Source organism: Dermacentor albipictus, chromosome 4 (assembly GCF_038994185.2).
Source record: "Dermacentor albipictus isolate Rhodes 1998 colony chromosome 4, USDA_Dalb.pri_finalv2, whole genome shotgun sequence".
NCBI lineage: Eukaryota > Metazoa > Arthropoda > Arachnida > Ixodida > Ixodidae > Dermacentor > Dermacentor albipictus.
Window position 1 is genome coordinate 92,573,568 of NC_091824.1, and position 21,079 is coordinate 92,594,646.

Sequence of the window (21,079 nt, forward strand, 5' to 3'; positions counted from 1 at the left end):
GCTTTAAACAACGGTAATATAAACAAGTGTGAACTGTTTGACCGATTTTTTGTACACAAAGCACGACACGTTCGAGTGACAAACGAAAAAGCAAACAACGGTGGCAAGGAGGTCGAGTGCGCGGGGGGTGAGCGCTGTGAAAGGAATAGCCCCTGTGGAAGAGCGGCCGCACGACTCGCTGTGTGCGCGTGTGTATTCGTATGCGCGCGTGTGGATCTGGTCGGGCCGCGGGATTTAATTGTGTGGGTGATTCTATGGAGTATCTGCAGTTGATGGATTTATGGCGTCGAGAATCACGTTGCTGTGTTGTCTGCTAACGGTAGCGTCGTCGAGTTCCTGCGACAAAGGTAAGCGCGCTTGACGTTTTGTATTTTTCGCGCCCTCCCTTGTGTGTGTTGCCTGCGCCGATGAGCGGACCAAGGGGGGTGCGGAAAGAGGGGGGTTGGCTGGTACGGAGGATCCAGGGGCTTGGCGTTGCTTGCGTGTTCTGCCAAGATTGCGGCGATCGCCGTCATGGCAGCGCAAATGTGGAATCGCCCGTGGCGGGTTTTCCGTCTTCGCGACGTCAGGTGGTCCGGTGCGGCCGATCGCATTCGGGCAAACAGTCGCGAGCTTTATGAGGTGGTGACGCGGGCTCTTGGGCGCTCGCATGCTGGCCATCCTCGCCGTTGACAGGCGCTGGGCAGCAGCAACGCAGCGATCGGAATGCGCGCAACCGTGTTTACGTTTGAGCAGGTGACACGCTCGTTGCCGCGCACTCGGACTTGCGGCCCTGAGTTCGGAAGCGCGCGCGCTCTCGATATCGGGAGCTTTCTTTCGTGCGGCGATGCTGTGAGGCAACGGCCATCGCAGCGTCTCTTTCCGCGGCGCCCCCCTTGCTCCCCCGGTTTGATCTTGTTTGCCCGATTCCAGCGCGCGTCCCCTCGGCTGGCTGCGAGTAAAAAAGAGAAAACTGGTATTGCGACAGCTCCGGCATGGTGTATAATGCTTGCGCGGGTCCAGCGTCGATGCTAGCGTGCCGAGTTCGCCCGAACATCTGCAGCAGTGGCGCGTTTCACCGACTACTAGCGGCGAAATTGTGCTGTCGCAGTTGCGCGTAGTACATACTCCTAAACGTGGTTTCGCGAGCCCACCGGCGAACGTTCGCTGCGCGTAAACAAAGAGACGCGCAGCAGCGGAAACTTCTTGCTCCGCTCTGACGCAACCCGAGCCGACGGCCTGTTGTGATCCCGTTCTTTATTCGACATTTTTTTCCTGACCTCATTATTAATGGTGAGGAAGGAAAGGAGCTTTGAAACAGCCGTGCGTACCGCGTTCTGTTTGCTTGGCGTTCGTGGGTCACTGTGTTCATTGATGTCCCCGAGCAACGCTAAAACTGGGACAAGAAGGGCGTGATCTTGCAGCCCGCGCTAGTTTTCCTCCGCATGCCGAGGCATGTGTTTTTTGTTGGTGGTTGCGCACGGCACGTTTATGAAACGATTGTGTTGTGACCTGTTGTAGCGGTGAGGGGCGCACGCTGCGTTGCGTTTCTCCAAGGAAGCCTTCGCTTGTTGCTATTTATTTGGCAGGCAAACGAACTGCCGTCGAGTTTAAGTCGTGGTTCCGCGCATTTTGCTCTGGTGGGTTTTCGCTGGTGTTTTAGATGTTTGCTTCATGACCAGCAAGGCCGCAGGCGGGGGAGAGGTTCGCAGAGGTCGGTGTTCGAAACACTGCCTTGCCTGAATGATTGTCGAAGAGTTTGTCTGTTGGAGCTTTTAGTGCGCTGTTAAATCGCGAGTTAGAAGTGTGGGTGGAAAACCGGAAAACACGTCAGAGATGCGATTTCGCGGGCGGTTCTCTAGGTCAATTTGTCCTGGAGAAATAATCTGCATTTTACTGGTCGATTGATTGGTCACCAGTCGAACATTCAGCCTTGAAATAGGTCTTCATCGAATAATTGGCGCGTAGGCTCACTTGGCGCCACCCTTCGTAAGCTGCGATTTAAACTGATTGGCGTGTGTCGAATAGAGTAATATTTTACTATTTTCTGATGCCGTGACGTATTTACGTGGTACTGGGGCGATAAGTAGTACGTGTCCTGCATGAACTGGTGCCCTAGATGCCGCTACACTTTGTCATAGCATTATATGCACTGCAGCCTTGTTCGCCTTGTGAGGTCTAGTTATCGAGGACTGGAAACATATTCCCGACCCAAGGTTACTACTATTCGTTCTCGTCAGCCATAAGCGATCGTTCTGTCCGTGCTGCCTCACACGAGGTAATCACTTTTTAGGCGGGTCTATGATGAATAAACGAAACTAAAACCGTTCGGTCTAATATACGTGCCAATGTGGAAAATCTTATGTTTTTTCTTGCCACAGTCTCCTTTCTCATCCATCTCATACGAATCTCATTTTCGTGTCTCGTGAATAAATTCACTGCATGCGGTAGAAGCCTGACGGGCCGCAATGCCATTTGCTTCGGCCGTGTAACCTAATCTGTGCTTTCGATAAAACGCAGGCCCGGTGAGCGATCTTTGTCCAGCGAAACATATTCATGGAGGGAAACATTTCTGACACCGACCTTTCTTTGTTTTTTGAACACCTCACAACAGCAATGTCGGTGTGCGTGGCCTGTTCCGTTGTCTGGTCACCCGCGCTTGGCAGTGTGCGCATATGGTGTGCGTGCGGCCTGTGACCACAGCGCATGCGTAGAACTAAGATGAGCGAATAGTCGTTTCTCACTCGACGCGTTGCGCAATTAAAAAGAAAAGAAAAGGGGGGGGCGCGGAAGAACAGTGAAATGGCCATCTTCTTTGAAATGTGTCACAAATGTAGCTGATTCTTTTGTCAGAAACGCCCGCTTCCCCCTCATCGCCCCACTGTACCTCTGGCTTCACCCGCTGCCAAGCGGTAATCAAGTTGCGCGTGGGTGAGCACGTTGTGTGCGCTAAGGCGTTTTGCCGCTGTTACTTCTTCCTCTAAGTGTTTGTTTTTCCTTTTCCTGGCCTGCGCGCGCGGTGCTGTGGCGGCGGTCGAGCGCTCGCCTTCCTCCACGATGGGCAGCAGAAGCGGCAGCCCTAATGTATTCCGCGCAGCGGCGAATGGCAGCGTTCGGTCCGCTCACACCGGAATAAGGAAATGGCGGCCGCCTTTAATCAATACTGCGCGGCGGAAGAGAGAGCGAAGCCTTTTCTCGTCGTCTCTCCTCCGTGCACTTCACTCTGCAACTGGCGCGCTTCCGTCTTCTGCTACGCGAGCGTCGATTTGCGCGAGTTTTGTTGACTGCAGGAGCAGCGATAACTGGCGCTCTTCGCCGAAGTGTTCGGCGTAGTGTGTGCCATGCTGCGCTCTCGTTCATTGGCTTGCATCCCTCCCAGCACCCCCTCACCTCGTCCTTACTTGGCTCGGCTCTGCGACGCTGCCCCTTTCCCTCTTGTTCCCCGCGGGCGATTAACTGGCCATTAGTTCCGCGCGGAACGTAGCTTACCGCCGTTACACTGCGAGGGGAGAGAGAGAAAGACTGTCGGCCCGCTTGTATTGCTCTTCGTTCCTGCGCGAACGCCACGTCATTGCGTTTGTGAGGCGCCTGGTTGCTCTTGAACCGGTAGTCGGGAAGATAGCGGCGGCTGTATGGCCGACTTGCAAGTCCTCTAGGTGGCGTTGCTTGCAACCGGGTTGCGAATGTGAGGCACAGCCATGACGGGTAGTAGCGCTGGGAGCGTACGAAAAGCGGCGTGCCTCAATTAAGGCGAATGGTACTACACCCAGCGCTCCTATAGGCGGCGATTCGCTTTGTTGCGCGTTGTTGGATGCGCGTCGGCGCAGGCCGAGCCCAATTCCCACGGCATAGAATAGTTTTCATTGGCGTTACCGTGGCCGCCACCTTACGGTAGTAGCTCGTCGAAAAGCTGCGTAAACAATAAGCCTGACAGTACGATAGCACGAAAGGCGCGTGCGCCGAGTGACAAACCGATAAAAGTGAGAACCCGGTGAAAGCACTTGATCCAAGAAAAATCAAAATGGTGTGTACGCGTAATGACAAGATGCACTGACGTTATCATGGCCGCCATGTTTGGGTACAACACGACGAGAAGCTGCGTTCGCGACGTAACATGATATATATATATATATATATATATATATATATATATATATATATATATATATATATATATATATATATATATATTCGGTTTCACCGATTACAACTCGCATACACGCGGCCCCCTCACACCCATCTTCTGCATTGCAGCGAAGGCTAGGCCTCGTCTCAGCCAATCAGCAACGAGAACAGGTTGTGTGTTCCAGAAGAGGGAGGTGGGCTCGCTCATTGCGCGCTGCTAGGTCGCCATATCGTAGCGATGCCATTTTCGATGCTAATGTCTTTTAGAGATGTTTGCGTTCGTGAGTTGCCGCCTTCGACGCTCCGCACGGGGCGCGGCTTCGCTTGACCACTCGCGAGCGCAAAAAGCGCTGAAAGGCATTAGGATCGAAAAAGGCATCGCTGCAGAATAGCGGCCCTAGTCCTTCCATGGAGCTTCCATTCCGCGGCGTCGCGCAAAAGGCGGTCGGCGACGGATGGTGTAGTAGGAGCCCACCTTCCCGTATACCTATTCTAGTTGGCTCCTATGTCGTCGCTGCATTGCACCTATGCTCCATCTCACAAGCCGTTTGCAGCGCTGCCAAAGGTAGGAGGCGCACACAGGCAATATCACTCCGCAGCGGAATGATATACTTCCGGGCGTAACTGTCTGATTAATGGCAGAGGTAGTTGTTTTTTTCTTTTCATATTATTTTAGCTTGTTACACGGTTGCTTGTTACCCGTTAACTCTCCTGAATTTTCCATAAATCTTGCGAATGCGGGCTCGTTCGATGATGTTACGAACGGTTTCATAAAGTTCACAAAAATATATTTCGTACCGATCATACCCTTGGAAGTCTTGAGATTCTGAAAGTGTACCGAGTGGTATACACCCCCCCCCCTCCCCCCCCTCTGGTCGCGCAGTCCATCGTTCCGCTAATTGATATTTAGCATGTTGCGGGCTGCGAGTCCAATGCGCGCACCGCGCTTTGTGGGCGACCCCCCTTCCCCCGATCTCCGCCCTCTTTTCGTTCGTGTATGTATGGCTCGTGGCGCAGCGCTCGCGTTTGTCGACCACGCGTTGAATTGGGGACGGAGCGTTATTACGCTCTCGGATCCATATATGCGTATAGGCCGGAGATACGCTTGGTCGGGCACGTCTTAATTACCTCGCCAGCAGCGACCGGCGGTCGTGCTCTTCTTGCTTTCGACTTGGAAGCTGCGGGGGGATCGAGAGTCCTTCGGAAATCGCGCGGGCGCAGGGTTCTGTGGGTTATCGGCAGCGGCGCACATTCGTTTCGTTGAGCGGCAACGTGTTTCTTTGCGAGATCGGCGGATCGCAGCTGTGGGTTCGTTTGCGGATTGAACTTTTTTTCTCGAGACTACATAGCACAGCTTCGCCTCCTGTTTGTTGTGCAGACGTTTTATATATAGATTACCTTGGCGGAATATATAACCGCGGGGGGTATATAGCTATCGTGCCGGCTCTTGTACCGAGTAGTTATCACCGAATGTGGTGAACCATGTGTGTCGGATTGTCGGGAAAGGGAGCTTTTCTTGAAGGAACACGTACTCGGGAATTCGCGGTGTGTTGCTTCAGGCCGCCCGACAAGTGATTCGCGATCTCAATATATCGGATATTTGCGTGCGGGTTTCATGGCCGTACTTTGCAGTACAATGCATCTGTTTAGTTTAGACGAGGAATTTAGAATGAAACAACTGGAATACCCTATACTACTGTTTTCTGCCCCCGTTTTTTTTTTTTTTTCTCACGTACCGGTGTCGGCCGAACTGCCGGGCGAGATGGTCGTCGCGGCAGTCTTCAAATAACTGCTTTGTTCGCTGATTCTTCTAATGGCGCTCTAAGCGAAGGGGTTACCGCAATTCCAGTCTGTTGTTACACTCGGAAAACTCTTATCCTCCATATCACTCTTGTATACCTTTCGAGTACATCGAACATTTCCTTTGTTTTGAGCTGTATGTCACTCTTTTACCGTCCTTTTTTCTTTTTAACTTCCTCTGCGCACGCTATAGCGCATTTGCGAAATTCGCCAGGGCTTCAGAATTGTCTGCACGTACGTATCAGGCTCTCTTGTAAGCAAGCTTCTTCTTGTTGAGAGTGCTAAGTGGAGAAGCCCGTTTCTGTCAGTTCCTATACAGTAGACTCCCCGTAATTAGGCCCTTGAGGGGACCGCATGGTTTAGTCGAATAATCCGAAAGGTCGAATTAAGAAATTGTGGCTGAATGAGCGAATTCAAATCTTGTTGATTGCTTGAAGTGTAGTTAGTAATGCCACTTGGCTTCTTCCCCTTCAAGTGCGAATCAACCAGCATGCGGCGAAGAGCGCCTACACATTTAGACGACATATCAGCGTTGGACTGACGCGTTGCTGACTGTGTCGTCGTCAGTGAGTGGCCCTGAAATCTCAGCACTGTCGTTGACGCTGACGAAATCCTCAAAAGAGACAAAAAGAAGTAGCGTGCCGTCTCCAGAATTTCTTGTTTTCGGTGTTTTAGTAACCTCTAAGCGCATAAGGGAGCGGCGGTTGAGGTTTGTGGGGGTCGAATTAAACGAAACAGCACGCTGTGGCGTTTTAACTACACGTACGTTGTGCATTTAGCTGATCTCTTTTTTTTTTTTTTTTCATTCTTCAGTCTTGCACCAACCGGCTGAGGTTTCGGCCTTGTGGAACGGAACGAGTTTTCCTTCCGTGGCAATGTGGGTTTTCTAGCCGGGACATTTCAGTGTGGTCAAATTCAACACAAATCGAATTAACCGAAGTCGAGTAAACAGGAGTGCACTGCATATACACCCGCACTGCATGTTCCAGCGCGATCGTGGGCAATGATGACGCGGGAATGCACAAGCCAGAGCAGAACGTCACCTTTTCGTTACTCTAATGGCGTGACAACCCACTTTTTTTTTTTACTGACTGCGCTTCGTATTGTTCCTGCGCGCATAGCAGAAATATACAAAAGAGACAGCTAATCATTATTTTTTTCGGCACTTAAACAGAATAAGGTATGTTATTCCCTGAAAAAAAAAAAGAAACGATCAGGTTCCCACTGTCCGACGGCTGATGACGCAACACGAGGGGTTCTTGCGTCACATGTTGGTAAAACTATCGCCGCAGAGCACGGAGGACGCGCTTGAGGTCGGCTTCCTCCTCGGGTAAACATTATTGCTACTGTTGTTCGGTGTGCAAACATGAGACATATTTGAAGGGTAAAAAAAAAGGGGGGGGGGGCGGGGCGAGATGAACATGTTGGTAATTGCAGGCATAAGGGCCACAAGGCCTTGCTTGTCGAGTCAACATGGGATAGCAACAGTGTAAATAAAAAAAAATAAAATGAACAGATGAATTTGGAAATAGAGACGCAATAAAGCTGACATGCCGGCGACATGGTTGGTTCTGTAACGTGCCACTGTGCGCTGGGCAAAGCCAAACACTAGGTTTTATAGACTGCGTATACATACGGTTTCTTGTGCTTTTAGATTACATTTCTCTCATCAAATTATTTCGTATGCTCTTAGATATTGTCGCCACCCAGCCGGTGTAAGGTTAAGAGGGGAGGACTTGGATGTAGTTTTAGCTAAATAAGTTGGGGACGAAAAAGCCCCCCTTTTCGAGCTTGCACCGTAGCTTCTCCACCGTGCTAGTAACCATACATGGCGGCCACGATGACATCAGTGCACCATATCATCACGCGTACATCGTTGTGCTTTTTTTGATGGTCCACCGGATTGTCCCTGTTACGTGTATCTGCCGGGCTCTCGTGGTGGTATATACGTTTCTGGTCACGCGTCACCTTTGCTATCACGTGCTATAGTACCTTAAGACGGTGGCCACAAATACGTCAGTGCTATCTGTCCGCTCGTGATCGCGTGATTCGGCGTCCAAAGCGTCGCGTGCACAGTGTTTATTATTATATCTTACGTGGGTCCTATCCGCGCCCGTAACGGACTAACGTAATTTCGTTCTGTCGCCAGCTTTCCGGCTAGTTCCGCGAGTTTGCCTTCACTGCCGCGCTGGTGTTTATATTAGGGGTCGTGCGCTGCACGCCCGATATGATAATACGCATTATCGCAGCGCAAACGCATTCCATTAAGCCCAAGTTCGTTAAGTTTGTCCGCTGGGAACGGAGCGAGTGTTTGAACGACTAGCGGCGAAGTGGAACGCAGATGTTTTACCTCTTTCTATTTTTTTTTACCCGCCTATAGTTGGATAATAAAGAAAACGAAAACTATTTAACGGACGACTAAGCGCTCACTTCGTGCCCGTGCCTCTGGGCCGTCCGGTATAGCGGCAGTGCGTCGGTTGCGACAGGTTAATAATTAAATCCAAACTGCTTGAACGATCATCTGAGTCGTTAATTACGGGATGTTGGTAATTACTTTCGTCGTCGCAGACCCGCTCTAGACTCGCGCACCGTCTTTCCATTATTATTACTATTATTATCATTTCTGTTTCTATTCTTTCCCCGATTGCTCAAGCGCGTCGACCGAGTACAGGTTCTGTTTGCAGCGCCAGGTGGCAGGCGTGTTCTGAAAACTGTAGGGGCCTCACGTCGCAGGTTAGTCGAGAAGGATTAGATTTTTAAAATACAAACAAATCGAGACTCGTTAAGGGAACAGCGTCATTCGTTGAAGTAGTTAAATTTAGGGGAAAAAAGAAATTATGAGGGGGAAGGGTTCTGCGCGCTCATACTCTTGGGGAGTTGAAGCCCGTTTGGCGGCTTGCACCAAGCTGCCTTGCAGAACTGATCGATGCAAGGGCACGTTAAGACCGAGTACCGGTTAACTCGGTCATCCACAATTAACTGCATTTCGGATAGGGCGTAAGAATCGACGTCATTTCGAGACATGTATTATATGTAGATTAAGTGTGTGTGTGTGTGTAAGAGAGAGAGAGAGAGCATGTTATGTCTCTCAGAGATTGGGCGGACACTCATCGCTGGAAGTTTCCGTTATATGGATATATTGTCGTCGTTTAGGAACGTTGATGAATTCGTCGATCGACGGAAGGAAGATGCGCATATCTTTACAAACATCCTTCGTGTGGCGTAATGTATTTTTTTTCTTCTTTCGGGCACTTCGAGAATGTCACCACAGGAGAGGCACATCGCAGGAGCGGCATCGTCACGAAGAGCATCTGCGGCTAGTATATGTAGTATGTAGCGTTTAAATCTCGCGTTCACTGAGTTGAGATGCGTGTTATAGAAGGCCTGTTCGGAACACGTTCCGTCTTTTTTTTCATTCACCTGTGTATATGCGTTTGTACTCGACTGGCGTGCGACGCACGCAGCGTTTTTCAGATTTTGTGCGCGAGGTAAGCCGCGTGTTTATGAACAAAAGTACATCTGAAAAATGCAGGTGGCTCTCCTCTTCATCGATGTTTAACGGTCGGAACAGCACAGTCTTTGCGAGAGAAAAAAAGATAGCTTCATAATTTGTGACGTGACGCTGACGCACCGGTGCTGGGGTACGCGGCGCGAAATTCAAGAAATGTAACATTGATGATTACGTAGCCTTGATGTAACCTAGATTGATGAATCAGTTATGATAGTCATATTATCTTCTAATAGCCTCTCACCGCGAAATTAACCTAAATAATGTTAGCACTTCATCAGCCTATAATCGTTAGAGTGTGTCTCTGTAGTGTTCCTTGCAAAGAAACTTTTTTTTTCTCTCTCTTTGTTCTTGTAAACATTATAGTTGACAACTATCTCGGGGCTCGAACTTGACCTTCGCAGTGTAGCCGGTGTGTCGGTTGGCTTAGACAAATTTGTCTTCTGCGTAAGCTCCTGCGCTGTCCGGAAACGGCCGCGAACTATCTTTTTTGTCCACAGCACTACGTCATCACACCCATTGTTCGCTGCCGGAACGACGCACCCCTTGCGAAACTCTCGAAGTCGTTCTAAACGTGCCAGGAACTTGACATTACCCTCACTTCCGGCGTTGAAACATGTAGCCTAGGCATTGGCAACGTCTGTAGATCATATTAAGAAAGAGGGAGAATTCCCACCGCGCTTGTTGATTCATTATTTGGGACGTATGGATGGATAAATGGATGGATTTGGCCAGATGCTTTGGAAAAGAAAGAAAAACGTTTATTGAAAAATAAATAAATAAATTGCAACTCCTATGGTGCTTCCGGTGAGGCGTGTCTAGATTGTAGGTTTATTGTTTCGCTCCTCAGCAGATATAGTAGAATGGCCTCGTGTATAGCTTTAACGTCATTTAACGTAACGGGCGGCCTTCGTTGGCCGGCCAAGAATGAGAAAGGAAGGCGCCGTAGTAGCTTAATTAGTAGCTGTGGTGTCGGGCTGCTAAGCACGAGGTCGCGCGTTTTGGTGGGGGCGAAATGCGGAAACGCCGATTTACGTACACGTTAAGGAAGCCCAGGTGGCCGAAATCGTTCCAGAGCCCCCCCACTACGGCGTGCCCCATAATCGGATGGTGGTTTTGGCACGTAAAACCCCGTAATTTAATGAGAAAGGAAAATGGAGGGACGAAATACAGATAGTGCAACAGCGGACGGGCCGCGTCTCTTGTCACAAGGGTCCCACGGTCGGTGGTGCGCCACGGTCTAAGTGGTTGCGTCACCCGTGGACGGACGCGGGATCGAATGGTCGTTGCCGAGTCGGTCGCTTTCGGGAAGTCTGCGTCGTCGCGTCGGCAAAGAATTTATTTGCCAGCAGAACTTTTTGTTGGGCTAGTTGGTGCATATTACTGGAGTACTATAGCGCCAAACAGACGACACAAGAAGTAGAGACGCTCGTCCGTGTCTCTTCTTCTTGTGTCGTCTGTTTGGCGCTATACTACTCCAGTAATTTATTTGCCCGTCGAGTTCGCGTGAACGCTACTGCGTCAGGTCGCGTCGCCTCGCACAGCCTGCGCCCGGGGAAGCTCGCGTAGAAGGTGCATGCCCGCTTGAGGTACATACACACTGTAGGCCTCGCTGACGTTCACGAGGAGGCGACTGCAGCTGGAAGCGCGAATTCCACCAGCGCATTCTTCTGCGCGGTTCTGTAGAAAACTAGTGCGGCGGTGTAACTACGTTGACGTGGCAGTTCCATACCTGGCTGCTCTGCCGAATTTCCCGTGAAGATTAGAGGTCTGGCTCGTTCTATAGATTTAGGAACGAGGAATTTTGCTGGCGAAATAGTTTCGCCCGTCGCGATCTCCGAGCGTACTATTGGGTGACTTGTGGTTGTGAAAGGACACCAGAGGAGCAGCTGCAGTTCCGTGAATCCATGGCGTCAGGTCGTGCTGACACGGGAACTTCGTGTCGTCCCCACCAATCGTTTTCCGTTTTTGTGTCTTTTCTGGCTTATCGAGCCTACTCTCACGGTAACGGTGAATTTTTTCCCCGGTATTGTAGGAGCGTAATTCACGAATGAATCATGTCGAGTTATTTTTTTTAAGGTCTTGTAGTCCATCAACGTAAGTAATGTCTCTGTTACGCCAGGACGCATTTGCGCTGTTACCCAAAAACTCAGACTCTGCCCGGATTTTGCAGGGGCCCAAACCTTGCTTACGCAAGTCGAACGCCGCCTTCTTGCGTCTCCTAATGCACACCTCTCTGTCTAGAGCTGGCAGTCATCCAGACTTGAGAGTGGGCTGGTTGATATGGCGTGATTGATAAACTTAAGTCTATCATTCACCGGTGGCAGCTTGGCGACATTTGAGTTCTGGCGCTTTGCCTCGCGCGCAGGAGCCGGTATAATGAAACTGGATGGGAAGTTGTAGGGTCGTAAAAAAATAAAAAAAAACGCACAAAACACAGAGGATGGTGCTGGAGGAAAAGGGCGGGAGGGGGGGTCCACCTACCACCTTTGCGGTTTCCGCGGCGGTGGTGCCTTTTCGCCATCGTTTTCCGCATTCTCGTTCGGCCTGGGCTAAAGTGGAGCCTCGCTGGAGTATTCGAGAGAGGGCGCGCATGCGCGCGATGATCATGCCTCCTTGCCCCCTTTTCTCTCTCTCTCTTTCCACGACCACGTGCGAAAGATTAGCCCTCGGGCGCGGGCGAATGAACTCCCACTTCGTCCGCGCGACCAGCCGCCCGGTTTCTCCCCGCGCGCGAATCTGCCCTGCTCGCGGAGGGCCAACGCGAGGCGATCGGACGTCGTCGGACTCGCTCTTGGAGGACAGATGCGTTGTTTCCAACCGGAAACTTTGTTTATCGTATACCCGACCTCTCAGAGGCACCTCTGCTCCTTCCGGGTGCACTTTAAGGAGACCAGGCGGTCGATATCGACCGCCTGGTCGAATTTTCTGCAAGTACACGGTGTATATCAACTCCACGAGTCTCTTCTGTGACCTGAAAAAAAACCAGTAATCTTTATTTATTGTTCTTTTTTTTGCACTGAGTTGGAGACCGCTTTCTATTATTGATAACTCGAACTCGACTTGATTAATGCGGTGCTTTCAGTGCACCGTTTTGCCAGCTTTCCGGTACACTGCACTAACACGCCACCTTGTTTCGAATTGGGCACGGTATTCCGTCGAGGATGGATCGTCACCAGCTTGCCCACCAGCTTGTCCCTATGTCGACCTACAACCATGTCGACCGCCCCGTATGTCCGCGTCCCTCCCCGCAGGCTGCGTCCAGAGCCGCAGCAAGCCGTTGTGGCGTGCGTTGGTCGCGTTGTCACCGTTCGACCCTTTCGGCATTCATAACACAACCGCTGCGCCACTGTTTTGATGTTGAATCTTTTACCCCCTCCCCTCCCTCGTCCGCGTTCAGCTTGCGCGCTCAAAATCACTGCGCGGCGTCCGCTGCCGACGTGACGTGAACCGTCGAGGGTGGAAAGGATAGGTTTAGGGGAGTGGAGCGTTTCACTCGTTCTGGAACTGCGGCGTTGGGGGCTATATACGGGGACCCCCTCGCAGCCTCGCGGCGGACGTGTCCCGCAGCTTGAGTGAGGGAGGAATCGGGGTCCCGACCTGCCTGACCGTTGTGCGTGCGTGCGTGCCTGCTCACGTGTTCTCGTGCAGTCGTGCGTGCCATGCGCATGCGCAGTGCGTGTTTTTTTTTTTTCAATCTCTAAACTGCCGCGCCTCCCTGCGCAGCCGTGTGTTGTTCGTGGGCCCAAGGCGTCGCACGGCGGCTGGCTTCCGCCGCCCACCGCCGCTGTGGATTTTGCACCGCGCGCGGAGAGATATACCGTCCCGGCCACCGAACCTTCCACTGCCCGTGTGCGCGCGTGTAAGGCAGCGTAGGCGCAGGCATAGATATCGCGATCCCAGTATAAGTAGCTCGCGCACGTACTACACGTAAGCCGCCGGGGCGCGCTGGTTTTGCCGCCTGCGCCAGGCTGTGCTAGCGTTAAATCGCCTTTCCGGACCGGACCGCTAATGACGGTGCTTTAGCCGACACGGTGCTGTCATTTGGGCGGTAGGTACACTCACCGCGGCGGCGCTCGCTTTGAAAGAGGCGCGCACTTGTAATCCCATCTACGGCTAGACAAGAAAGAAAGAACAAAGCGATAGAGAGAGAGAGAGGGAGCGCTTACTCCTTTGTTGTCGTTGCGATGTTTAGCGTGTGTTCCGTGGCAGTGCGGGTGCGGATACTCGTCGGCCGCCGCGTGCAGTAGTTTAATTAGGGCTCACCATGCACCGCTCATCCTCTTCCCCCCCCTCTCTCTCTCTCTCTTTTTCCGCCCGTGCGATGGGAATTGCTTCCATTCGCGCTCGCGGAACTCCTTTGTGCGCAAGCTTGCTTCACCTGACGCAAATCGTCCGCCCGTGTGTGTTCACAGCCGCGAGGATTCACTCGCGCTCGCACACCCGATGCGGAATATTTCGCCAGCTCGGATCCAGGAGACCACCAACTGTAGCCATCATCCAACTGGTCCGGCGGGCAGCCAAAGGCCAGCGGAGCCCTGTACTGAGGACCCCGACCATCTCTGATTTCTTTCGGCAAATAAAGCTCAATGAGTCATTGGATGAAGGCCGAAAAGCTCCGGATTTGCGCGCTTTATTGCCAAGAAGGAGTAAATATTCGCGGAGGCACCTGGCCCTGCGGAGCTTTGCGCATGATATCGCGTCTATAATTTTGCACTTTGGGCGATGCTGCGCATTTTCTTTTACCTCTGCAGCAGGTACACACATAGTTTCCTACAAAACGCTATGATTACTCATGTGGGTGAAGACTAATTGCCTTACTGTGTTTAGGAAACTAACGCTATTCGGTATAGTTTAAAAAGATAAAGCGTAATAATTAACGTCAGAAGAACGTTTCATTCCTCGAGCACGAAAATTATACAAGTTCGTGCAGCACGCCCCATCGTTCCCATGCGTGCTACCCCAACGGTCGCAGCGCTGGAGTTACCACTAGTGATTTTTGTAGGAAACTCTAAAAGACGTCTGCCGCGTCTGTTTTTCTTCTTTTCTTTTTAACGCTGCGTCGTCGACCTCGTAATCACATCCTCATCGTCATCTTCCTCCGTGTGGTGAAAAACAAACGAAGCTTTGCACTGGGATTTGGGATCGAACCCTTGCACATGTGGCGATGTCGAGCTGCGAGCCGTCCGCTGTAACCCCTGCGCTACCGCTCAGCTTTTCTTTTATCTTTTTTTTTCATGATTGTGTGGAAATGCTGTCATCAGCGTATAGGCGAACGTTATTTGCATCATATTTGCGCAGACGCGCACGGAAAACAAACACGTACAAACTATTCCGAAGAGTCCAATGAAAAGTCGAAACTCGTGCAAACAAACGCAAGCGTCCAAAAACGAGATCAAAGGGGCCATGCCACTCGCTTAAGCAGCTTCTTTTCGGAAGGTACGTCGACCAAGGTATATAGCTGAGCGTGTCGGTGGATCGTGCGGCGCTACCTCGTATAACGAATATAGTCCCGGTTACGCCAAGAAATCGTATGGTGTACTGTTGGCATTCTTCCTTCCTTTCTTTCTTTTTCTTTTCCAAACGGGAGTTTCGTGGCTTGAGAATTCGTTAGGTTTTTGTTTTTTGTTTTGTTTTCGCACCACGCGTGCTGTGAGCCGTGTGCGCACGCATTTCGGAGGCCACAGCAAGCACTACTACCGTAGCAGACGAAGAACGACGTGCGCTGCTGTGCCTGTTGCTCTAAATGAATTCAGTCCTTTCTTTCTTTCTTTTTTACGAACTTGTCCTTTTCTTGCTTGCTTCTCTGCGTTCATTTCCTGTAACCCGACAGTGAGTGACAGCGTCGCGGTCTCTTTGTTTGCCGTTCTTTCACCTCCTCCTTTCCATTAGCAGGCGCTGCCGCCAGGTAATGCTTTTTTTTTTTTTAATCCCCGTACCGCTGGAATAAGAGTACGCTGTGTGCGTTAACGCGACAAACAATACAACGCGCCGCGACCATTAATGAATTAATTTTCCATTGTGCTAGTGAATAGGGAAACGCCATCCACGATGACTCAGGGGCTGAGGGGAAGTGACTCTGTTTATGTCCTTTTTTTTTTCCAACTTCCTCTTCTGCTCACGAATATTTTCGTTGCTTTTAGAGGTTGCTCTCTTTTGTCTGGCTTGTGTGTGCGTGCATGCTTGTTTCTTTCTACCCGTCTGTCATCATACGCGATACTGCTGTTCCTTTCCTGTACTCTCCTTGTTCGTGCAGCTGGTCTTTTCAATTAATGATTGCCATTAAGCCCGTTTTATCCTTTATCCGACAGCGATGTCGGCATTGTCATGTGTGTGTGTGTGTTTTCCTTTTTTGTGAGTGTTGTATTTTAGTCCTGTGCGTGCTTCTTTTTGTAATGATGGGAAGGTGTTCTGGGAGGGGGATCATGATGGCAAAGGACGTGGGCAATTGTAGAAGCAAAATCCGCGTATGTGCGTTCCTGATGGATGAAGCTATTGTAGAGAAGCGATGTGATCCATTAACCGTTAAACGCTCCACGCGCTGCCAAAATCAAGAGGAAATCGCAAGAAAAAAAGTAGCGTGGACATTTTATAGCGAGGGTTCAGTGTTTTCGATTTTTATTTCCCCATAATATAGTGTACTTTTTGAAGTTTTTACTAGCACCGAAAAGTCGGGGTATTTTTTTTATTTCTTTTTTTCATTGGATATATATTTTTTGTCCTGACCAGCTTTCATCAGCTTGTTTCCGGTGGATATTTGGTTAACTTAGAACTTGCCGTTCTTAATTATCTTTACTTCTTGTCGGTGAAAATCTGGATGACCAACTTTGTCGACGCCGAACCTTGCTGTATGTTGGCTATAGCTCTGCTGTACAACGCCGCTGTTGTATAAACAATGCACAGGGCCACATACGGAGATGCGGACTATGCACCGATTGCATTCGGTATTCGAACCCTAGCAGAATGAGAACGCATTCGTAACATTATGCAGGGATCTCCAACTAATAATAACGGGGTCAAGAAAACGTGGCTGCGCAGATACGACCCCACCATGTGGTCAGCGGACTCGCCCAGCTTATCCACTGCAGATCCACTGCAATGGCCGCAACTAAAGATTAGATTTAGCCCGCAACGTGAGCGTTGCGCCACCTGCACCAGTGCTGTCCCGTCCCTGCCTCTCGTCGCAGGGGCACGTGATACACTGAGAGTAAAGATTGCACTAGGTTGACTTGTGACCTTGACCTCGCGGAACTATCTCCTTGAATAGGAGCGCATGTAGGGTGGTATATAGCTGCCGCTCTCCACAGATGGGTAAATTTCCTTTCCCTGACACACTGTTCTTTTGAAACCGAAATCGGGAAATTGAATTCGACGTACTTTAATCCTTTATTTTTTCTTTCTTTCTTTTTTTCGTCCGAGCAAGAAACGCGGACGCTTAATTATGGAACACGGTGCGCGAGGTGTGCGTTGAAGGAAAAATGGGAGATTCCAAGAAGAAAGAGAAGAGACCAACTTACGCTTGCTAATATGATTTTTTCTTTCTGTCGCTCGTTTTTTGTTACTGGAAACGGTCCCGTCGAGCAACGATGTTGCTCTGGGAAACGAGCATGTGGACCCACATAATAGGAAGCACGCTCGCAAAGAATTTTGAGAAGCACGTTTCCGCAGTGTAAGCATATCGACCGTATGACTGTGACCACCCAGCTAGTTTATCGCTGGCCACACGTGCACGTGGTGCCGGCTGAACACCTTGAAGGTTGTCTTAGGTGCGGGCCATGGGTCTAGTGGACGAGTGTATTATACCCACCCGTGTGTTAGCAGCTGCATCCGGCGTCTTGCGCCTCGTCGTCGGCGCCCGCCCACCGCTTGGGCTTCCGCCGCGCAGGATGAGGTGTGACATTGCTGCTCGCGACGAACTCGGCGATTGTTTGCCGCGTTTCCCCCACCACGCTTTCGCGTCATTATCGTAGCAGCCGCCGAAGGCTAGACTGTGGTACTTAAGACGGCGCTCCCGAGCAGTCTAAACGTATGAGAGGGATGGAAAACGTTCTGAGAGAACCGTGCACGCCTTTTCTTTCAGCTCTGCGGCGTTCTCGTGTCTTTTTGCACGAGGCACGTAGTGTGCTCGCGATCGTGTGTGTGTGTGTGTGTGTGTGTGTGTGTGTGTGTGTGTGTGTGTGTGTGTGTGTGTGTGTTTGTGTACGAGCGAGTGGGCGAAAGGGGACGGGGGCGGTTAGCGGGAAACGTAGGGGAGAGAGGGGGGGGGGGGGGGGTGTACGTAGGATCGTGGCTTGGGGCTGTTTCTGCCGCTGTGGCGAGCGACTTCCGGCGCCTCGGCCGATCACGCCGTGCTCGCGTCTCGGCTGTCGCACGATGTCTCCATTAAGGCAAGGCCAGCTCGTGATTTATGCCCGGAGGAGGAGGTGGGGGGGGGGGGATGTTGATGCCCAGTGCTCTTCTTTCCGCGAAACAGAGATGCTCGCCGCAAATCTCTCGAGGCGCCTATCGCCGCCGCTACGGGGCTCGTCCGAGTGCACGTTGGCACGCCCCCTTCTAATGCGCATGGCTTCTCCCTCTCTCTCTCTCTCTTCCTTTATTTAACTTTTTTTTTTCCACCACTGGGTTCAACAGCTAAGCGTCAGGAGCGGTTTTATGGTGCCCAAAGTGTGGGGAGGGCGAGTGAGGGGTCTGAAACGGGGTGGGGGAGTGAAACGGGGTAGCTTGCAGTCGGCTTTCAGTGCAAGGCCTGGTGCCTAGAAGTTCGCGCGGGAGGCCCGCGTCAGGAGTGGGAGCAAACGGCGGCGGAAGTCGCTGTGAAATCGCGCGCCATCCGCGACCACCCGCCGCGGTGGCCGACGGTGGTTTACGGCGTTCTGCTGTTGCAGCGCGAGGTTGCTGGTTCGTTTCCCGTCCGTGGCGGACGCATTTCGATGTATATGGGCGGAATGTAGCAACACTCGTATACTTAGGATGTATAGTGCAATGCGTCAAAGAGACTTTGCACTGTGGTCGTCTGCCATATCCAACTGGGGAGCTTCTTTGAGACTTGAAATCCAATCAATCAATCAGAGCCGTGGCCCGCAGAGCGTGCCTGCGTATATGCCCGGACATACGGGTATAGAAGATGCAACCCGGCGTGCATGTATTGACCGTCAATGTGGGCAATTTGGATTTATTTACAAGGCGAAGTAAGGATTTGCCTTAGCAAGGCTTTCACGTTACGTTAGTGCTTTTTATTTTTGTAGGGAATCTAAAACACAGATTTTTCGATATCTTCAAGGAAATGGCTGTGTAAGCGCGTGGGCGTTAGGCTTATTGTCTGTAGAGCTGCTCACGCCGGTTGTATATATGCGGCAGGTAGGAGTTGGAGTAGCTTTGCCGTACTATTTGAATATTTTTTGCAGAACGCAAGGCCTAACAGCTTTCAAGCTTACAGAATGAGACCGACACACACACACACACACACACACACACACACACACACACACACACATACATATATATATATATATATATATATATATATATATATATATATATATATATATATATATATATATATATATATATATATATATATAGCTACCTAATCAGCGTTCTCTACGTGCAATACTGGAGCTAATCGTGTCCGACATGCTAACTCAAGGATAGCGAGGTAGCAGCTGCTGTATCGAAGAGGCCGACTGGCACGCTCTGTGGCGACCCAGAAATATTGCATGCGCCGCGGCTTTACGTATAGTATAGGTACGCTCTGGCCTCCCTATGTAGGCCTGTGGCGAGAGCGGTGCCATGGCCGTGTACGTGCTGTGGTTAACGATCTTAAACTTCGCGCGTTTTACGACTCCGCTCCGAGCTTGTCGCGATGATGCGCGCCGCGACATTCTGTCTCGTGCCGCTTTTGGGCCCGCTGGTTTCTCGGGTGAAGAAGAAAGACAAGTTCCGTCTCTCTCCTGTAGCGAAAGTATTACACATCGTCAAACAGGAAAGAAAGAACGAAAGAAAAGGTAAGGAGGAGCTGTGTAGCGCGTATAGAGAGTTCTGTAGCGTATGATAGAGTTTCCTACTGTGGGGAGCTGCGCAGCTATAGCGTCGATGGAAGCTGCAAGTTTGCATGGCGCAGCCAGCATGGGTATATATGACTACTTTTCGCGGAGCAGTTCTTGCTAGAGAAACGAGATGGCGCTTTCGGCGCCGGGCCGCGCGTGGCCTCAGCGACAGCGCACGAACACGAAACCATTACCGCTTCCACCTTGATTCTGTGCGATCGGCTGTCGTCAGTGCGTGAGTGAGTTTTCACTCACGCACCGGGCTCCGATCATGCTGGATTGAATCACGTGGATACAAGACGTGTGCAGTAGTTGGCTGCAAACATAGTGACTGACACATTTAGGAATGGAATGAATCTGTGTGGCCAAGTTCACGGACCGCTGCTGCAACTGTCCGTTCGTATTGCCGGGCACTTCGAGATGTACGGCGTTCCTCGAGGATACAAAAATTTGCCCATCGGGCAGCGATGTGTCGGTAACCTTCAAATAAAGTGCTCCAGGCCCGGAACATCGGCAAGAGTGAGTACCGCTCGTTAAACAATGACAAAGGGAGTGGCGCCGATTCCTGTCATAGTAAGTTTCGCGCACAGTATCTGCACACGTCTATCCCAACTGGCACGGAAACTTACGCCCACTCTATCGCCAATGTGTCTACGAGTGAATGGGCGCACACTTGAATATATGTGCACCATACACGCACAATAAATGACGGACTGCACCGATCGACAGCACGCGAATGGTCGAAGCTGAACGTTTCGTGGCGGTCCACAAGAGTAAGCGAGTTACTAGCGATAATACATCTTTGCTTCAAGTTATTACAAAATACAAAACAGCCGCTTTTCAAGCTTTGCGCGCAGCAAGAACAAATCTACCGGAAGTGAGCACATCAGCGAGGGATTAGGCAGAAAATAATCAGATAGTGACCGCACCGAGGAAGTCAGAAATGTGACAAGCCGCTGCTTAATAATATTTGCGGAATGGAGAACGAAGAGCAAAACGCACTAATCCTGATTCAGTTCATGGGTGGAAAGTTTGGATAGCTTGGAATACATATTGGGTCCCGCTTTTAGAACAAGCACGATATGCACTGCTCGCGCCGTTTGGACATTGCTTAGTCAGCTCCAAAAGCGCTTTTGCGTGTCCTTGAAGCTGTGGCCAAAGCTTCGTTTCGTCCACCCAGTCATCGTCTGCGATATCTCCCGATACAGAGGTTTGGTAAGCCACGCCGCCATCGTGCACACCCATTGTAAACACGGAGGCAGTTGAGGAAAGCAATGGACGCGTCACCACGTGATCAAACATGGCAGCGCCCACGGGATCGCCGCGAAAAGGGTTAATATGATGGGCATAGCACATGAAGTTGCCTAAACATTGTCCTTCGGGCTTCAAACGTACTTCGCGACTTTGAAAATTTATGATTTTCATCAATGTAGTGCGTTATATGACATGAAAAAGTTTTCGTAATTTCGCGTTGTCTTCTTGCCCATAGAAAAAGAAAATCTGATCGCCTTGAAATTCAGAAAGATAAAAATTATGAAGTTTTACGTGCCAAAACCACTTTCTGATTATGAGGCACGCCGTAGTGGACTCCGGAAATTTCGACCACCTGGGGTTCTTTAAC

General features: G+C 50.7%; 1 protein-coding gene across 7 annotated transcripts in view; it reads left to right on the plus strand.

Annotated features, from left to right (window-relative positions):
• LOC135897579 (protogenin-like) overlaps positions 1-21,079 on the plus strand; it is a 358,787-nt gene that overhangs the window by 5,995 nt on the left and 331,713 nt on the right. For 4 of the 7 annotated variants that reach the window (XM_070537244.1, XM_070537246.1, XM_070537245.1 and 1 more), the window contains exon 1: positions 163-347. The exons of 1 other annotated variant lie outside the window; for it this stretch is intronic. In XM_070537244.1, coding sequence (XP_070393345.1) covers positions 281-347 — 67 coding nt within the window. In that variant the 5' untranslated portion in view covers positions 163-280. Of the gene's footprint in view, positions 1-162; positions 348-21,079 lie in introns of those variants that run through there. 2 more of the 7 variants (XM_070537248.1, XM_070537249.1) reach the window with 1 other exon arrangement.